Source organism: Prenolepis imparis, unplaced genomic scaffold, assembly GCF_030444845.1.
Source record: "Prenolepis imparis isolate NDT839.2.m4 unplaced genomic scaffold, iyPreImpa1.0 SCAF_1, whole genome shotgun sequence".
NCBI lineage: Eukaryota > Metazoa > Arthropoda > Insecta > Hymenoptera > Formicidae > Prenolepis > Prenolepis imparis.
This window is the reverse complement of record NW_028141159.1, coordinates 24431806-24446264: the sequence shown is the minus strand read 5'-3', so window position 1 is coordinate 24446264 and position 14459 is coordinate 24431806. Positions and strand designations below refer to the sequence as shown.

The 14459-nt window shown below is 30.7% G+C and overlaps 5 protein-coding genes and 1 long non-coding RNA gene across 8 annotated transcripts in view; 3 read left to right on the top strand and 3 right to left on the bottom strand.

The window, feature by feature from the left end:
- Window positions 1–14459, top strand: part of LOC145932988 (uncharacterized) — a 218765-nt gene that overhangs the window by 90434 nt on the left and 113872 nt on the right. The window lies entirely within an intron of this gene.
- The window catches only part of LOC145937289 (uncharacterized), a 114593-nt gene that overhangs the window by 56061 nt on the left and 44073 nt on the right, over window positions 1–14459 (bottom strand). The window lies entirely within an intron of this gene.
- LOC145937274 (uncharacterized) lies at window positions 2599–4969 on the bottom strand. Its single transcript, XM_083040235.1, has 4 exons — window positions 4675–4969; window positions 4441–4546; window positions 4136–4272; window positions 2599–4043 (listed from the first exon to the last, which is right to left on the bottom strand). Exons 1-4 carry the CDS (start codon window positions 4675–4677, stop codon window positions 3294–3296), a joined length of 996 nt encoding a protein of 331 aa, XP_082896361.1. The 5' UTR covers window positions 4678–4969; the 3' UTR covers window positions 2599–3293.
- LOC145940537 (E3 SUMO-protein ligase ZBED1-like) lies at window positions 5339–8139 on the top strand. Its single transcript, XM_083045794.1, has 4 exons — window positions 5339–5743; window positions 5868–5948; window positions 6030–6129; window positions 6527–8139. Exons 1-4 carry the CDS (start codon window positions 5522–5524, stop codon window positions 8077–8079), a joined length of 1956 nt encoding a protein of 651 aa, XP_082901920.1. The 5' UTR covers window positions 5339–5521; the 3' UTR covers window positions 8080–8139.
- Window positions 10312–12340, top strand: LOC145937296 (uncharacterized). Of its 3 annotated transcripts, none has more exons than XM_083040270.1 (4): window positions 10312–10418; window positions 11457–11618; window positions 11717–11760; window positions 11905–12340. In XM_083040270.1, the coding sequence occupies exons 1-4, from the start codon at window positions 10325–10327 to the stop codon at window positions 11962–11964; spliced, it is 360 nt and encodes a 119-aa protein (XP_082896396.1). In that variant the 5' UTR covers window positions 10312–10324; the 3' UTR covers window positions 11965–12340. The 3 variants fall into 3 exon arrangements, with proteins under 3 accessions (XP_082896396.1, XP_082896409.1, XP_082896401.1); XM_083040283.1 differs by having other exon boundaries at window positions 11457–11644; XM_083040275.1 differs by having other exon boundaries at window positions 11457–11644; window positions 11717–12335.
- Window positions 10342–11442, bottom strand: LOC145937312 (uncharacterized). Its single transcript, XR_014425537.1, has 3 exons — window positions 10879–11442; window positions 10547–10724; window positions 10342–10470 (listed from the first exon to the last, which is right to left on the bottom strand). It is a non-coding gene; the product is annotated as an uncharacterized LOC145937312 (long non-coding RNA).

Below are 14459 nucleotides of genomic sequence, written 5' to 3'. Positions count from 1 at the left end.
AAATCAATATGGCGACTAAATACTCGATGCTCATTGGTCCAGGCGGTCTTATGTTATGCACATGCAGCTATGTCAATTTGTGTGTGATGGCCTTACGACTTACGTCACTGTTACGTCGCATTGTGCTCATACTCTAATACGATGGTTCGCACGCGTGAGAGGAAAGCACATGCCTTCTCTGGAAGGCGGAAACGATCCGCACGCGAAACACTCGCGAGAGAGTTATAGGCTGCTTTCCTTTTAGGAGACACACATCGACACAGGTTAACGCACTCGAGCACTGTTGTTACAGTATAAATGGAACGCGCTATGCACAGTATGTGTACGAACTTTTAATACCTAACCTTACATTTATCCTAAATTTCTCAAACAGATTTATCGTAAGCTTTATCGTAAGATTTATCGTAACAAAAAAACTTCTCAAACGTGTTTTCAAATTTTATAAATGTATGTACAATATATTATACTGTATATAAATATTTTTAGCAGTTAAAATATATCATAAAAATAAAGTTTTATTGTCATTTTAATTGCTTTTCCAAATATAAAAAATAATGATATAATTCCAAGGAAAATTTATAATAATTTTATATTTAATACACAAACTAGAAAGAGTAAACAAATTGAGAGTATATTTTTATATGTATACATATATTTTTATGTATTATTATGTATATTAATGTATTTTTATTAATTTTTATTATATTTCTATTATATATATATATATATATTTATTTATTATATAATTTCTTCAGATGAATCCACTACTTGATTTTTTGGTGGAAAATAACAGTAGCAGTAGCAGCAGCAGCAGTAGTAGTAGCAGTAGTAGTAGTAGCAACAGCAGCAATATCGAAGATGAATTTTTAACAGACGACGATGAATATGATGATCATGACCATGACATTCTGTTTCCAATCCTACAAATACTGCTAGTTGGTCATAAAAGACATCGAGTTGAAAATTATATCGAAGTTGTACATAGCTGGACAGATGCAGAATTCAAAGAGCATTTCAGATTACATCGTAATATTGTTATGACATTAATCGGTATATATGGAAATTATTTATTACATTACTACATTTTTTAATTTTTTAATTTTCAAAAATGTTTTCAAAATATTAATGATCTGTTATTACGTATTTCATGAATGAGAATATGTCAGATCGAGTAATTTCACAGTTAGTTGTATAGTACGGATTAATGAATGGCATATCCTAAAATAAAAATAAATATAAAATTTTATTTTATTTATTTATTTATTTATTTTTTTTTTTATGAATGTTTTTTATTTTTATATCGCTAGTACATTAATCAACAGGGTAGTTAAATTAATAGACCAAAACTAGCCAATAAATTTGTCTAAGTTACGACTTTTTCGACCATATGGTTGTGGTCCTTTTAAAGTATAACTGAGATATTAATTAAATTTTTTTTTTTTTTATAAAATTTTATGATTAATTTATTTTATAGTTATTTCACATTTGTTAGAGCTCATATAGAGATATAGTTTATAGAATAAGGTTTATTCGCCTTTGATATTTATGAAATATACTTGCAATTTTGTATAATTCTGAATATCAAATAGTTGATTATTTCTCACTATTGTTATTTTTATTACTTACTTTTATTTGTTTTATATAAACTTCCTTTATCCTTTTTGTACTTGAATTTATAGATGAACTTGCAGAAAGTGGAATTCTGCCATCGCATTCATTTGGTCGACCGAAAATAACTGCAGAATGGAGTTTACTAATCACATTATGGTTTCTAAGTAACAGTGAGCCATATCGTACTTTATCGGATAGATTTAACGTATCCATATCATCAATATTTCGAGTGATTCGGCGAGTGATTACTTGGATTCAAACCAAATTAGATGATGTAATCAAATGGCCAGAAGGAGGATCATTAATTGCAGTTGCTCAAGGCTTTCAAAATAAGAGAGGAATTTCAAATTGCATAGGAGCAATCGATGGCTCGCATATCACCATTCTACAGCCAAAAGAAAACGTTGCTGATTATTGTAATAGAAAAAAAAATTATTCGATAATATTACAAGCAGTTGTTACGTCTGATATGCGATTTACAAATATTTATTGTGGTGAACCTGGATCACTCCACGATGCCAGAGTTTTACGGCGGTCAAGTCTTTATTGGGAATCAGAAAATAATAAGGATAGAATATTTCCAAATAGAACGTTTATATTAGGTGATTCTGCGTATCCATCTCTATCTTGGTTAGTACCACCATTTAAAAAATAATGGCCAACTCACAGCACGACAAATTGAATTTAATTTTATACATTCGTCTACGCGCATGGCAGTAGAAAGGGCTTTTGGCGTATTAAAAGGACGTTTTCGACGTTTAAAATTTTTCAACGAATATCAAGATATTCAATTTATAGTTCAAATCGTTATTGCATGTTGTATTTTACACAATATATGCATCGATGGTCTTGATGATGGTATGGATTTATATGATGAAGATAATGATGCGAATGTTGTAGATGTTTTAGAAAATGAAAGAGAAAATCACAGACACGAAGAAAATAATAACGATCGAAGATCAAGTTTATTTTATGAAATGTTTCCGCAGTAAACAAATAATTACATCATATTTGTAAATCTTATAACCCTGTGTATTTGTACTTTCAGAAATAAAATTATTTTTGTGCGTACTCTGTCTATTCATTTTTTAAACCTTTATCACAGATATACAACTACTCAATACATTTGCTTAAAATAGAAAAAAAATCTCTTGAGAAGCTTATGCAAATACATTATGTACTATGTAATGACTCGATCAAACGAAACCTATTATAATTAATAATAAACTAATAGTTCTTATTGTTAAAATGAGATTACTTTGAAAACTTTTATAGCCTTATTAATTTAGTAACAACATAAAATTTTTAATAATAAAACTAATATTAAAACTATTATTCAATAATAAAACTATTATTTAATAATAAAACTAAAAACTTTGGCGTATAGGAACTTTGTGAAAATTATTATATAAACTTCCTAATAAAATATAATGACATATTTTTTATAACAAAACAAAAGAATCTGTTTGAAAAACTGTTTAAACTATAAATATATTGGCCCATATTCTCAACTTATTTATATCGATAAAAGCGCTTTTAAGAATACAGTTTACTATAGTTGCGTTTTTACCGATTAAAGTGATTTGAGAATACTGGCCATTATATTTTACTGAAACTTTTAAAGATAAAAATTATTGATTAAAATTATTAACAAAAATTATTTTTATAAAAATACATATTTCTTACTTTTTAAATGACAGCATATTATTAACCGAAAATGAGTCTTTTGATTCTATTAATTGTTTCAATAATTGGCATTTTTCATTTTCAATTCTCATTCGTTCTCTATGTCTCTCTTCTTTCTTTTGCATTTTCCTATTTACTATCATTTCTTTCCATAATAACTGTTTTTCTTTCAATTGTAATTTCTCATCTATTTTCTTCAATTTTTCATCTTCTTTCTGATTTTTTTCAGCTAATACTTTTAGATGTTCCAACCATTGCTTTTCTAATTCCAATTTTGTTTTGCCAATATATGTTGCAGATCCAGCTCGACTTTTTTTTCTTTTTCCAGAAGATGAAGTTTCAGAACATGATGTTTCAGAAGATGGTGTTTCAGAACGTAGTGTTTCAGAACATGGCGTTTCAGAACGTGGTGTTTCGAAAGGTGATGCCATATTTAATAATTCCTGTTGGCATTCCATTCTTGAAATTTTTGTTGGTAAAATTTCAGATGTAAATGAAGACACTTGTTTTCTTGCCGATGATATTTGCTGTTCAGATTCGAATAAAGATGATCTTTTATTTCCAAAAACTGAAGAACCGATTACGTGATTGCAATTAATATTTTTCCGGTGTCTAAACATATCTTGCATTTCGTCAAAATAAGCAAATGTCATTGGACTTCTTCCCGATTTGGCATTATTATCGACACATTCTTTATATTTCTTTAAGAGAGCATTAAATTTCCATCTGGTCTGATCAGCAGCCACCTAAAATTCATTAATCATAATATTTATTAGTTATGTTTTATACCGATCGAGGATTTCAAATCCATATATATATAAAAAGCAATTATACTTACATTATATCCTAATGTTTGTAATTCTTTCGCAAGATTCTGCCAAAAGTTTCTATGTTTTTTAACATTTTCTTTATCTGGTTGCATAGCATTATATGCAGCTAATAAACTTAATGTGGCATTGGGGTTCCAATAGAATGCTATAATACATACATTACATATGACGCACAAATCTAAATGTATACCTCGATATCAATTTAGGAATTTTTTATCATAATTTCAATTACTTATGGAAAACTATCTAAAAATATTGATTAATTCTAAAGATTTGAAACTGTTGCTGTGAAAGACTTGGAGAGTATGCTTACATTCGTCTTTTCCCCTCTTCTTCAATGGCTCGCACTTATGATTATTAAATGCCTCCGCATCAATGAAAATGCCTTCACAAGTGGCACAAATGTTAGAATTGAAATCCTACAATCAAGTTAATAAAAAAGTTAACCTAAAATCTAAGTTATAAATGTATTAATGAAAGTTACAAATCTTATATTAATGTAAAATATAAATCGTTATTTACGATTATAAAGTACATAAGTATTTACCATTGTAATTTTTTATCGCATGCAAACAAGTCAAATAATAAATATAAATATTATATAGATTCATCGAAATGGGACTGTTGTTCGCACAGAGCGTATTGCGCAGCACATATACTGTTTACGCTTGTGTGCGCATGCTACCAGGACTCATTTTTAACATCACTAGTCAAAAAACACACTCCAACTCTCCTCCCGAGCAGAGTCGAAGAGTGTTGATTGAGTTTGAATGAAATTCTAAATGGAAAGCGACGTGTGTCGATTTGTGTCAAAAATGTCGATTGTGTTCCCTAAAAGGAAAGCAGCCATAAACTAGGGATGGGCGATCTTGAATCGATCTTTTAAAGAATCGATTTTTTTGTATCCGATTCGCGATTTTTTAGATCGATTCTACAGCCTTCGATTAATCCAATGAATCGATTCTTGAAACTAGAGATCGATCCTATGGTTACGTTTTTTGCCTTAGACCCGTTTTTCATTACGTCGTATATCGTAGGGTACTTTCCGATTTACGCATGATGCGCATAATGCATCATTTATCCTTGTTGTTCACCAAATGTTAAACAAGGATAAATGATGCATTATGCGCATTATGCGTGAATCGGAAAGTACCCACAGTCGGATGTTATTAGAACACGAGTTCTCATTGTGAATCCGGCCTAAGAGAGAGAAAGACAATAACAGGATCATGTGACCAGCTCGTGTCAGCTGTCAGCCAATCACAGGTCACAGAGTTAGTGATGTTGATCATGTGATATTGTTGGCATTTCTTTCTTATTTATTCGCAGCTGTCCTGACTAAAAAAGTGTGATAATGATAAAGGCAAAGATATTAAAAGAGCGAAAAGTTTGAAATGGGTAAATTAAAAAGTAGTGTATGGCGATATTTCATAAAAGATCCACATGGTGGTACTTGTAAATTATGCCAAAGACAAGTTAAATGTAGTGGCAATACCACTAACCTAACCAACCATCTAAAAAGGTGTCACAAAATTATTACAAACAATCGTGAGACACAATTACAAACTGATGGCCAAGTTACAGTGCTTGAAGAGAGTCCTACTGAAACTTCATCTGTAAGTATAATACAGAGGAAAATTATTTTTATATATATTTGATACTTCCATTAGTTAAACAAAATAAAAGAATATTACAAATATATCATTTAGTGACTTAATATCTCAAAATTTATTTTTCCAGATTGACGACACAGAGAATATTATGCCTAATATTAATCTTATTCCCAGTACAAGTACGGGAATTGAAATGAGTTTATTATCGGTAATTTATAAGTGAAATAAATTATTGTTATGTTCAAGTAACATGTTTAAAAAATTTTAATAACAAAAATTATATTTACAGGTTATTGATGGCTCAAAAACATTTACATCCAATATACACAAAAAAATATCATCACAACCATGCATTGATACCGCAATAAAAAGAATCAAATCCTTTGAAGGTAAATTATTTTAGCAACTGCATTTTAATATTTTTTAAATTTGTAAAGAAAAAGTAAGACAGAAATATATCAAGATATAATTTGATAAAAGATCTTTTAACGATGAAAATAAATGATAATAGATTATTATAAATATTAGATACTAAATTAATTTTTATTTATATATTTACAATTATTATTATTATAAATAATTGCGTAATGCTTATTATTCTCAATGTTACTGAATCTTGCATTAATTTCTTGCAAAATCTACTTTTTTAAATGTTTTTCAATATCAATTCTGCTTAATTAAGCTTGTTTATTTTACGTAATAAATAAATCATAATAATAACCTTGCTGATTATAAACAATGATATTAATAATTAAGTAAATTATTTATTGACCTGTTATTTTACAGATGGAGGTACTAAGGCAGCAGAGATAACCAATGCCCTTTTATTTATGGTTGCCAAAGACAATATGCCATTAAACACGGTCGAAAAAAATGGTTTTCAATACTTTGTAAAAGTTATTGTTCCGCTTTACAAAATTCCTGCTCGAAAACAATTCACAGAATTAATGGACAATAAGTATGAAGTGCTGTCACTTCTCATGATGAATAAACTGTCGACTGCAACTACAATCACCTTAACCTGCGATGTGTGGACCGAAGTTTTAAATACTGTCAGTTTTTTAGGCGTAACTGCTCATTTTTTGTTAGACGGCGAACTAACTTCCGTATCAATAGGCGTTTACGAATTAGATGAAAGACATACTGCAGTATATTTAGGAAACGTTTTAACTTCTATTTGTAATGACTGGAACATCCCATTATGTAAAATTAAAGCCGTAGTAACAGATAATGGTGCAAATATAGTAAAAGCAGTAGAAACTTTTTTTGGCAAAAAAAAACATGTGGCATGTTTCGCTCATTCGATAAATCTTATTCCCGCTAAAATGTTTGAAAAGTTACCAGATTTAAAACAACTTATTGATAAAATTAAATCAATTGTAAGTTATTTTAAACATAGCGTTGTTGCGGCGGATGAATTACGCAAAATTCAAAGCGCTTCAGAAACTTCTTTGAAATTAATTCAGGAAATATCTACGCGATGGTCATCTACTTACTATATGCTTGAAAGATTCATGCAAATAATTGATCATGTGAGTGCGGTTTTGATTAATCAGCGCAATTCTCCGCCTATGATATCCGCATTTGAAGTAGCGATTATTCAAGAAATATTAAAAATGTTAAAACCGTTTGAAACAATAACTGCAGAAATATCTGGCGAAAAATATCCTACAATTAGCAAAGTCATTCCTATGATTTATTTATTACGTGGTAAGATAAACGAGCTAAATCCAGAATCTGACATTGGGAAACATTTGAAAAGGTATATTTTGCAAGAAATTAATGCCAGATTCGGTAACATTGAAAATAACGAGCATTATGCAATTGCAACAATACTTGATCCGCGATTTCGTAAATTATATTTTGAAAGTCCATTGTCGTGCTCTAATGCAATTCATAAAATTGATGAATTTGTTAAAAATGTAACAAAGAATGAACGAGTAGATATCGAAAATCAAGCGAACGTGCGAACTAAAGTCGACTCAACTAATTTATGGAGTACCCACAGCTCATTAGTTGCGAAGGCTAATGATTTGATTTCAAAAAATGATTCTGGATCAGGCTTACACAGTCAATTAAAAAATTATCTAAGTCAAGATATTTTGCCATTAGAAACGAATCCAATACAGTATTGGACTTCATTAGGAACTAGTTCGCACTTAAGTAAGATCGCTCTTAAGTATTTGTCTACTATAGCAACATCAGTTCCTTCGGAACGACTTTTTCCGCGTACTGGTAATATAATGTTAGATAATCGCAATCGACTGAAAGGTGATAGGCTTTCTAGATTATTATTTTTAAGTTCCTTAGATATGAAAGATTGGCACCTTTCAGATTAACATTTGTACTTGTTTTAAGAACATATTTCAGATTTTCAGTTTAAGTTACATTTGAAGTACCTGCTTTTTTGTTTACATTTAAGTGATTTAAATTAAAAAAATCGCAATATACATATAAAATATGTAAATTGCATATAAAATATGCAATACTATATTATTATGTGCAATATATAAATATATACGTTCCAAAAATAAAAAATTAACATTTATTACAAAATTAAACAATAATTATTTATGTTTTGTTCACGTACAAAATTTATAATAAAAAATTGTGCAATTATTTTAAATAATATTTAATATTCTGTAAAATTAAATTAAAAAATCGATTTTTGATGGATCGATTCTTTGACAGTCGATTTTTTGGCAAATCGATTTTTAAGTTTCCGATCTAGATCGATTCAAAAAATCGATTCTTTTGAAAAAATCGCCCATCCCTATTATAAACGCGCGCAGGCGCCGACGAGCTATAAAGAGACGCGCGCAAGTATCGGCAATCGCTTGCCGATTGGTTCGCACGCTAGGGACTTAGGCCGGTATTCATAGTCCGTTCTTATTTCAAGACCGTCTTAAGTAATGTCTTAAGATGCAAATACGGCTCTGTGATTGGCTAATCACATCTTAAGATTGTACTTAAGACATTCTTAAATATAAGAACCGACTATGAATACCGGCCTTAGAGTCGAGTGGCAGAAGTCGCCACAAAGCATTGTCTACTGCGCCATCCGTATTTAAATAGTGTACTAAACTAAATGTGATTAGCAAAAATGAAGGAGATAGAACAACGTGAAGAGAAAGAATGAGAGAGAGAGACAGCCAATTTTTCTCTCTCTTTCTTCACAGCGTCGAATAGAGGATGATAGAGATTGGCCGTCTTCACGTCCTATTCCTCTCATTTTTGACGACACTTTTATATACGGATTTTTGTGCTATGGCCCTAAACTAAATTATCCGAACTTCATCCCAGATAATTTAGTAAAGATAACACTTTCTTTTATCTAAGATGAAGATATAGATAATACATATTGTTATTATCTATATAAATATAAGATAACGTCAAAATTTCATCTAGATGATCATCTATATAATTTTATCTAGATAACAGCAAACACTGACGATGTGATAGCGAATTTGTGGCAAGAACAGGGCAAGGTTTGATCTGGCACGATGAGACGCAAAATTCATGCAAATAACAAAGCAAACCTTGGCGTGCATGACATAATAGTAAATTTGTAGCAAGAACAGAGCAAATAGGCTTGTAACAGTGCGGATTGTAATTAATAATGATAATTAATGAGCTCATTAAAAGGATTTTAATTAATAGTATTAATTAAATTTTATATAAATAATTAAATGAAAATAATTAAAATTTCTTTATATTTTATTATTTATATTAATAAAAAATATATAAAATTTTAATTATTTTTATATTTATTTATTTATTTATATAAAATTTAATTAATATTAATTAAAATCCTTTTAATGAGCTCATTAATTCATTATTAATTACGATCCGCACTGTAACGACAAGCTTTGCTCTGTTCTTGCTACAAATTTGCTTATATAAAATTTGATTATATAAAATTATATGTATATAATACATTATTTATAATAAATACATTATATATAATACATAATATTTAATAATATATATATATACAGGGTGTCCGGTAATAGTCGCATCAACCGTCGTGTGCAGATAGAGCTAGTTAAACCGAGTAGAAAAGTCCTCTACCATTTAGCGATATTCTCAATAATAAGAGAGAAATAAATTAAAGAAAATCAGCCAATTCGCGCGATGATAAGCGTGCGGCGAGAAGAGACAGCCCACTCGGGGGTCCAGAGTTAGCGCTACTCGTATGGAGTTACTGTCTTTTGTAAAGCGCTCCTCCCCGCTTTATCGCGCGCTTAGCAACCGTGTAACATTATACTGTTTCTTTTCGCCGCATGCTTAGTAACGACATAAAACTGGGCTGTCTCTTCTCGCCGTCGTCACGCGAATTGGCCGATCTTTATTAATTAATATCTCTCTTATTATTGAGAATATCGCAAAATGGTAGAGGACTTTTCTACTCGGTTTAACTAGCTCTACCTGCACACGACGGTTGATGCGACTATTACCGGACACCCTGTATATATATAACACATTTGTAAAATCATTCAGCATATGATGCAATACATACTGGATAGTGATGATTCATAGAGCTGCGATGATATCCAGTTGGTGCTAGGAATTTGTATAGGTGTAATGATACGATTAGTTACAGGCGTCTTAACATTTTGTGATGGTACAACTACTTTAAATAGAGTAGGAGATGAGATGGCTATTTCATTTGATGCAGGTATAGCATTTTTGACATAGTTACTAGAAGTTCTGTAACACATACAATATTACTTTTATAATATTATAATCATTGTAAATACATAATATTGATTTTTTAATATTATTTTAATTAAGTGGTCAACATACTTCCGAGGTATGATAACTTCACGCAGGAAACTATCGCATAATTCATACAATTCCCATTCAGGAACATATATAGGCTCGGCACCTTGTCCAGATTTTCCTTTCAATGACATAATTACTTTACGCCGCTCCTTTCCATATCTTTGTCGAATTTTGTAAAATTCCTTCTCACCATCTGAATCTGCAAAATGCAAATAGGAAACATTAATCATATTTTTAACTGTACATTCTTACAAGTATCTCATACATAACCTCAACTCCCGCTAAATAGATACAGTATATTTTAGATATATGCAAATTTACTTATCAGAAATATTTTTTAGCACTTCACTCACAGAGGCCCAGGCAAGTTCTTTATTTACATTTTTATATTCCTTTTGTTTTTTGTCCCATAATACAGGGTTAGCTTTCACAATAGCAATAAGTCCTTTTTGATACGTTATTGTATCATTTTCAATGTTTTCTTTATTTTCTTTATTTTCTTCATAGCCATAGTCATAGCCATAGTCATCAACGCCTTCCACATAATATTCATTATCCATTTTATAAAAATATATGAAAACACGAATCGCGCAAATAAATCGTTCATGTATCTGTACTGTCAGCACCACGAACAGTCACCACTGTCAGCACATCGACACTCGACACTGATTGACACAATTAAATTTTCGCGCCTCAACACTCATTGACAGTAAGAAGTAGGAGTACGAAATGGGAATTGCCCATTTCGTTACTCCCAGTCTTACATCACTTAAAACAGTATACTCTCTACTCTTACAACTTTGTTATTGCCATTGTAGACGAGCCTTTAAAACAGTATACTCTCTACTCTTACAACTTTGTTACTGCCATTGTAGACGAGCCTTTAAATTATAATAGCATACTGCAAGACATGTACACTGTGGAAAAAAAGTTGTTACAGAAGAATATGAAATTTGGAAGGAGGATCACGCTGATAAATGCGACTCAAATCATAGCGGCACCGCAGGTGAAATGGAATCTGATGCCATCGTCGAAATGTTTAAGAGAGCTGAAAACTTACACAAAGCGAAATATGTAAATTACATAGGCGATGGTGATTCAACAACTTATAACAAAATTGTACAGTTTATTTCACATAATGTTAACAAAAAAAGAATGTGTAAATCACATACAAAAACACATGGGTTCTAGATTGCGTAGCTGCAAAGAAAGAAAAAAGGGCCTCGGCGGAAAAGGTAAATCAACTGGTAAACTAATTGAAGAATTGACTACATATTATGGCCTTGCAATACGTCGCAATAGTAACTCTATACAAGATATGAAAAAGGCTATTTGGGCAACGTTTTTTCATAAGCTTCTTTTTTCAACATTCCATATAGATGTCTCAACACTCTCAGAACGATTTGGTCGTTTACTTAAGGGAACAAATACAAAATTGACATAGGTATACGGGATTTAATAAATTAAATCGGTTCATCAAAGTATACAAAGACACGTTACATAGATACTTCCATAAAAATGTCGTGTACAAAATATCGTGTACCGATTGTGACACATCCTCTGTTGAACAAACTAAAGATTTTAAAAGATTTTTAAAAACCAAATTAAGTGAGCACCGAAATCATAAACACAAATACACATACGATACAGCAATGAGTGATTACTGATCACAGATTGCTTAATCAAGATTTTGTTAACCGGGATATTGTTGAGATATTGGATGAGGAACTCAATTTATAGAAAAGACTATTGTCAGAAATGTTTTATATTAAACGACAAAAAACTATTAATTTATATATATTAATTTATATATATATATATATATATATATATATATATATACAATAGTGAAACGGAATGTCTAGACCATATTTATGTCCCTATTATCAAAAGTTTACCAAAAATAAAATAATGTTCGGTCACAAGGTTCCCCCCTCCCCCAATGTTTATTTAATGACAAACATCTAACTTGTTATATAATGTCAAAGTTATATTTTGAATTACTCGCGATGGATATTTTGACAAGTGCGGATCGGTCGCGTGCTCCCTCGTATGCCTTTGCGCTCTCTCGATGAGTACCTCTTGAAAATTAAGTTCACTCTTTTGTCTATCTCAGTTTTAGTTTTTTAACACTTGTTTTTATAGTGATTTGTGGTGCACATACGACACACATCCATTCTCTATACGGCTGTAATCGATCAGAGGCGCCTCGCAGAGAGAATGGTGTTTGGTGTTTCGTGGGATACCGCGTATTTCGGTCACACGATTGGCACTTGCTAATTATTGTATGTATCTGTTTCATGTAGTCACTGAGAATGACCCGAAGAGGGGTCGAAACGTTTGGTTTTTGAATTAATAAAATCTTTCTTGTGTTTAAGACAAATGTTTATTGTTCGCGCTTTGACCCGTATCCGCTCTCTATAGCCGGTTTTTATTTTTATATTTTAACGTTATTAGAGTTTGTTTACTAATTTTTCTTTCATAAAATTTCTACCGAAAAAATTCTTCAGCATCAAAATTGTGAGAAGACTCTTGATGCTCGTGACAGCAAGCAAAAGCAAAAGGGATATTGTCTGAATACAAGCAGTATTTTTAATCAAAATAATAACGAGAGTTTCAACGCTATTATCATTTGGAAGTTTGCGCCGAAGACATCGTTTAACGGCTCTTTTACAATAAAAACTGCTGCTAACATTGCCACAATATTATTTAATGATGGACATACAAGATACAAGTCTGATGAATCTTCTGGAGATATTAGGCGTGAGGATAGGTGAAACTTTCCCCATGTTCCGATATTACTGCCAGTACTGAAAATATATAATATACGTAACGTAAACTATAGATTTTTAGTACGGGCAGTAATATCGGAGCATGCCCTTTGTATCAATATTGTATAATGGACACGAAACGTACCATTATGGCCGAGCGTCACGCGTGAGAAAACACGCACGAGGAGCGTTTGCAAGCTAAAAGAAGTAAAAACAACAATGCCTACGAAAACTCGAATGCTGAAAAGCTGCTATATGATTCAGGAATAGCTGATTAGAAATAAGTTAATTAATTTTTTATTTTTGAATGAATGTGTGACTACTGAAACTTTAAACGCATTTTTCTCAAAAAGGACTTTTTTAACCGCATTCACAATAGATCTAAAAAATTCTGCATCCGATTACTATAATTAAGGTCGCAATAATATAAATTTGTTCACAAAATCCATCTCTTTTACCCGATGTAGGATTTTTTTTATTACTCCCTTTTAATTTTTTTATCAATGAAAGGGCTTTATTTTTTCGTCTATTTTTTTCAAAGGTTTGCCATTTTGTCATTTTTTCATAATTTTATTTTTTTTCTACGTCAGATAATAGTCGTTGGTATATAGTTCATAAATATTTTGGATTTTTATTTCAGATGAACTGTATGGCTGAAATGTTGTCAACGCGACCACCAACTTTTTTTTGGAACGCTGACTTTCGAGCTCTGGACAGTGAATATATGGGCTCTAAATTAATTAGAAAAGATTATTTCTATTTTTTTAATACATTTAATAAAATATTCAGAAAGTCACAGAAAGATTCGTTGTACAGTTTCTTTGAAAAAAATTTCTAAAAACACCTTTACTTTTTGAGTGGTTACCCTGGTGTCCCCCTTAATAGTGAGAAAATATTTTTTATTTCTTATTTGTTGTAATTAATAACCATCGATAATTTCTTTTTATTATTTATTGAATCATTAATCAATAATGTATATAGATTTATATAGACTATATAGATTTGTAACTTTAATATAGTGAGAAAATATTATTTCTCATTTGCTTGTATTACTTTAAAGGCGCTCTATCACACAATTATGTTATTATCATAGCATCATTATATTGCATTACTATAGCAAAGTTTTCTTCCTTTATTACGATTACGTGTTTACCTTATCTATA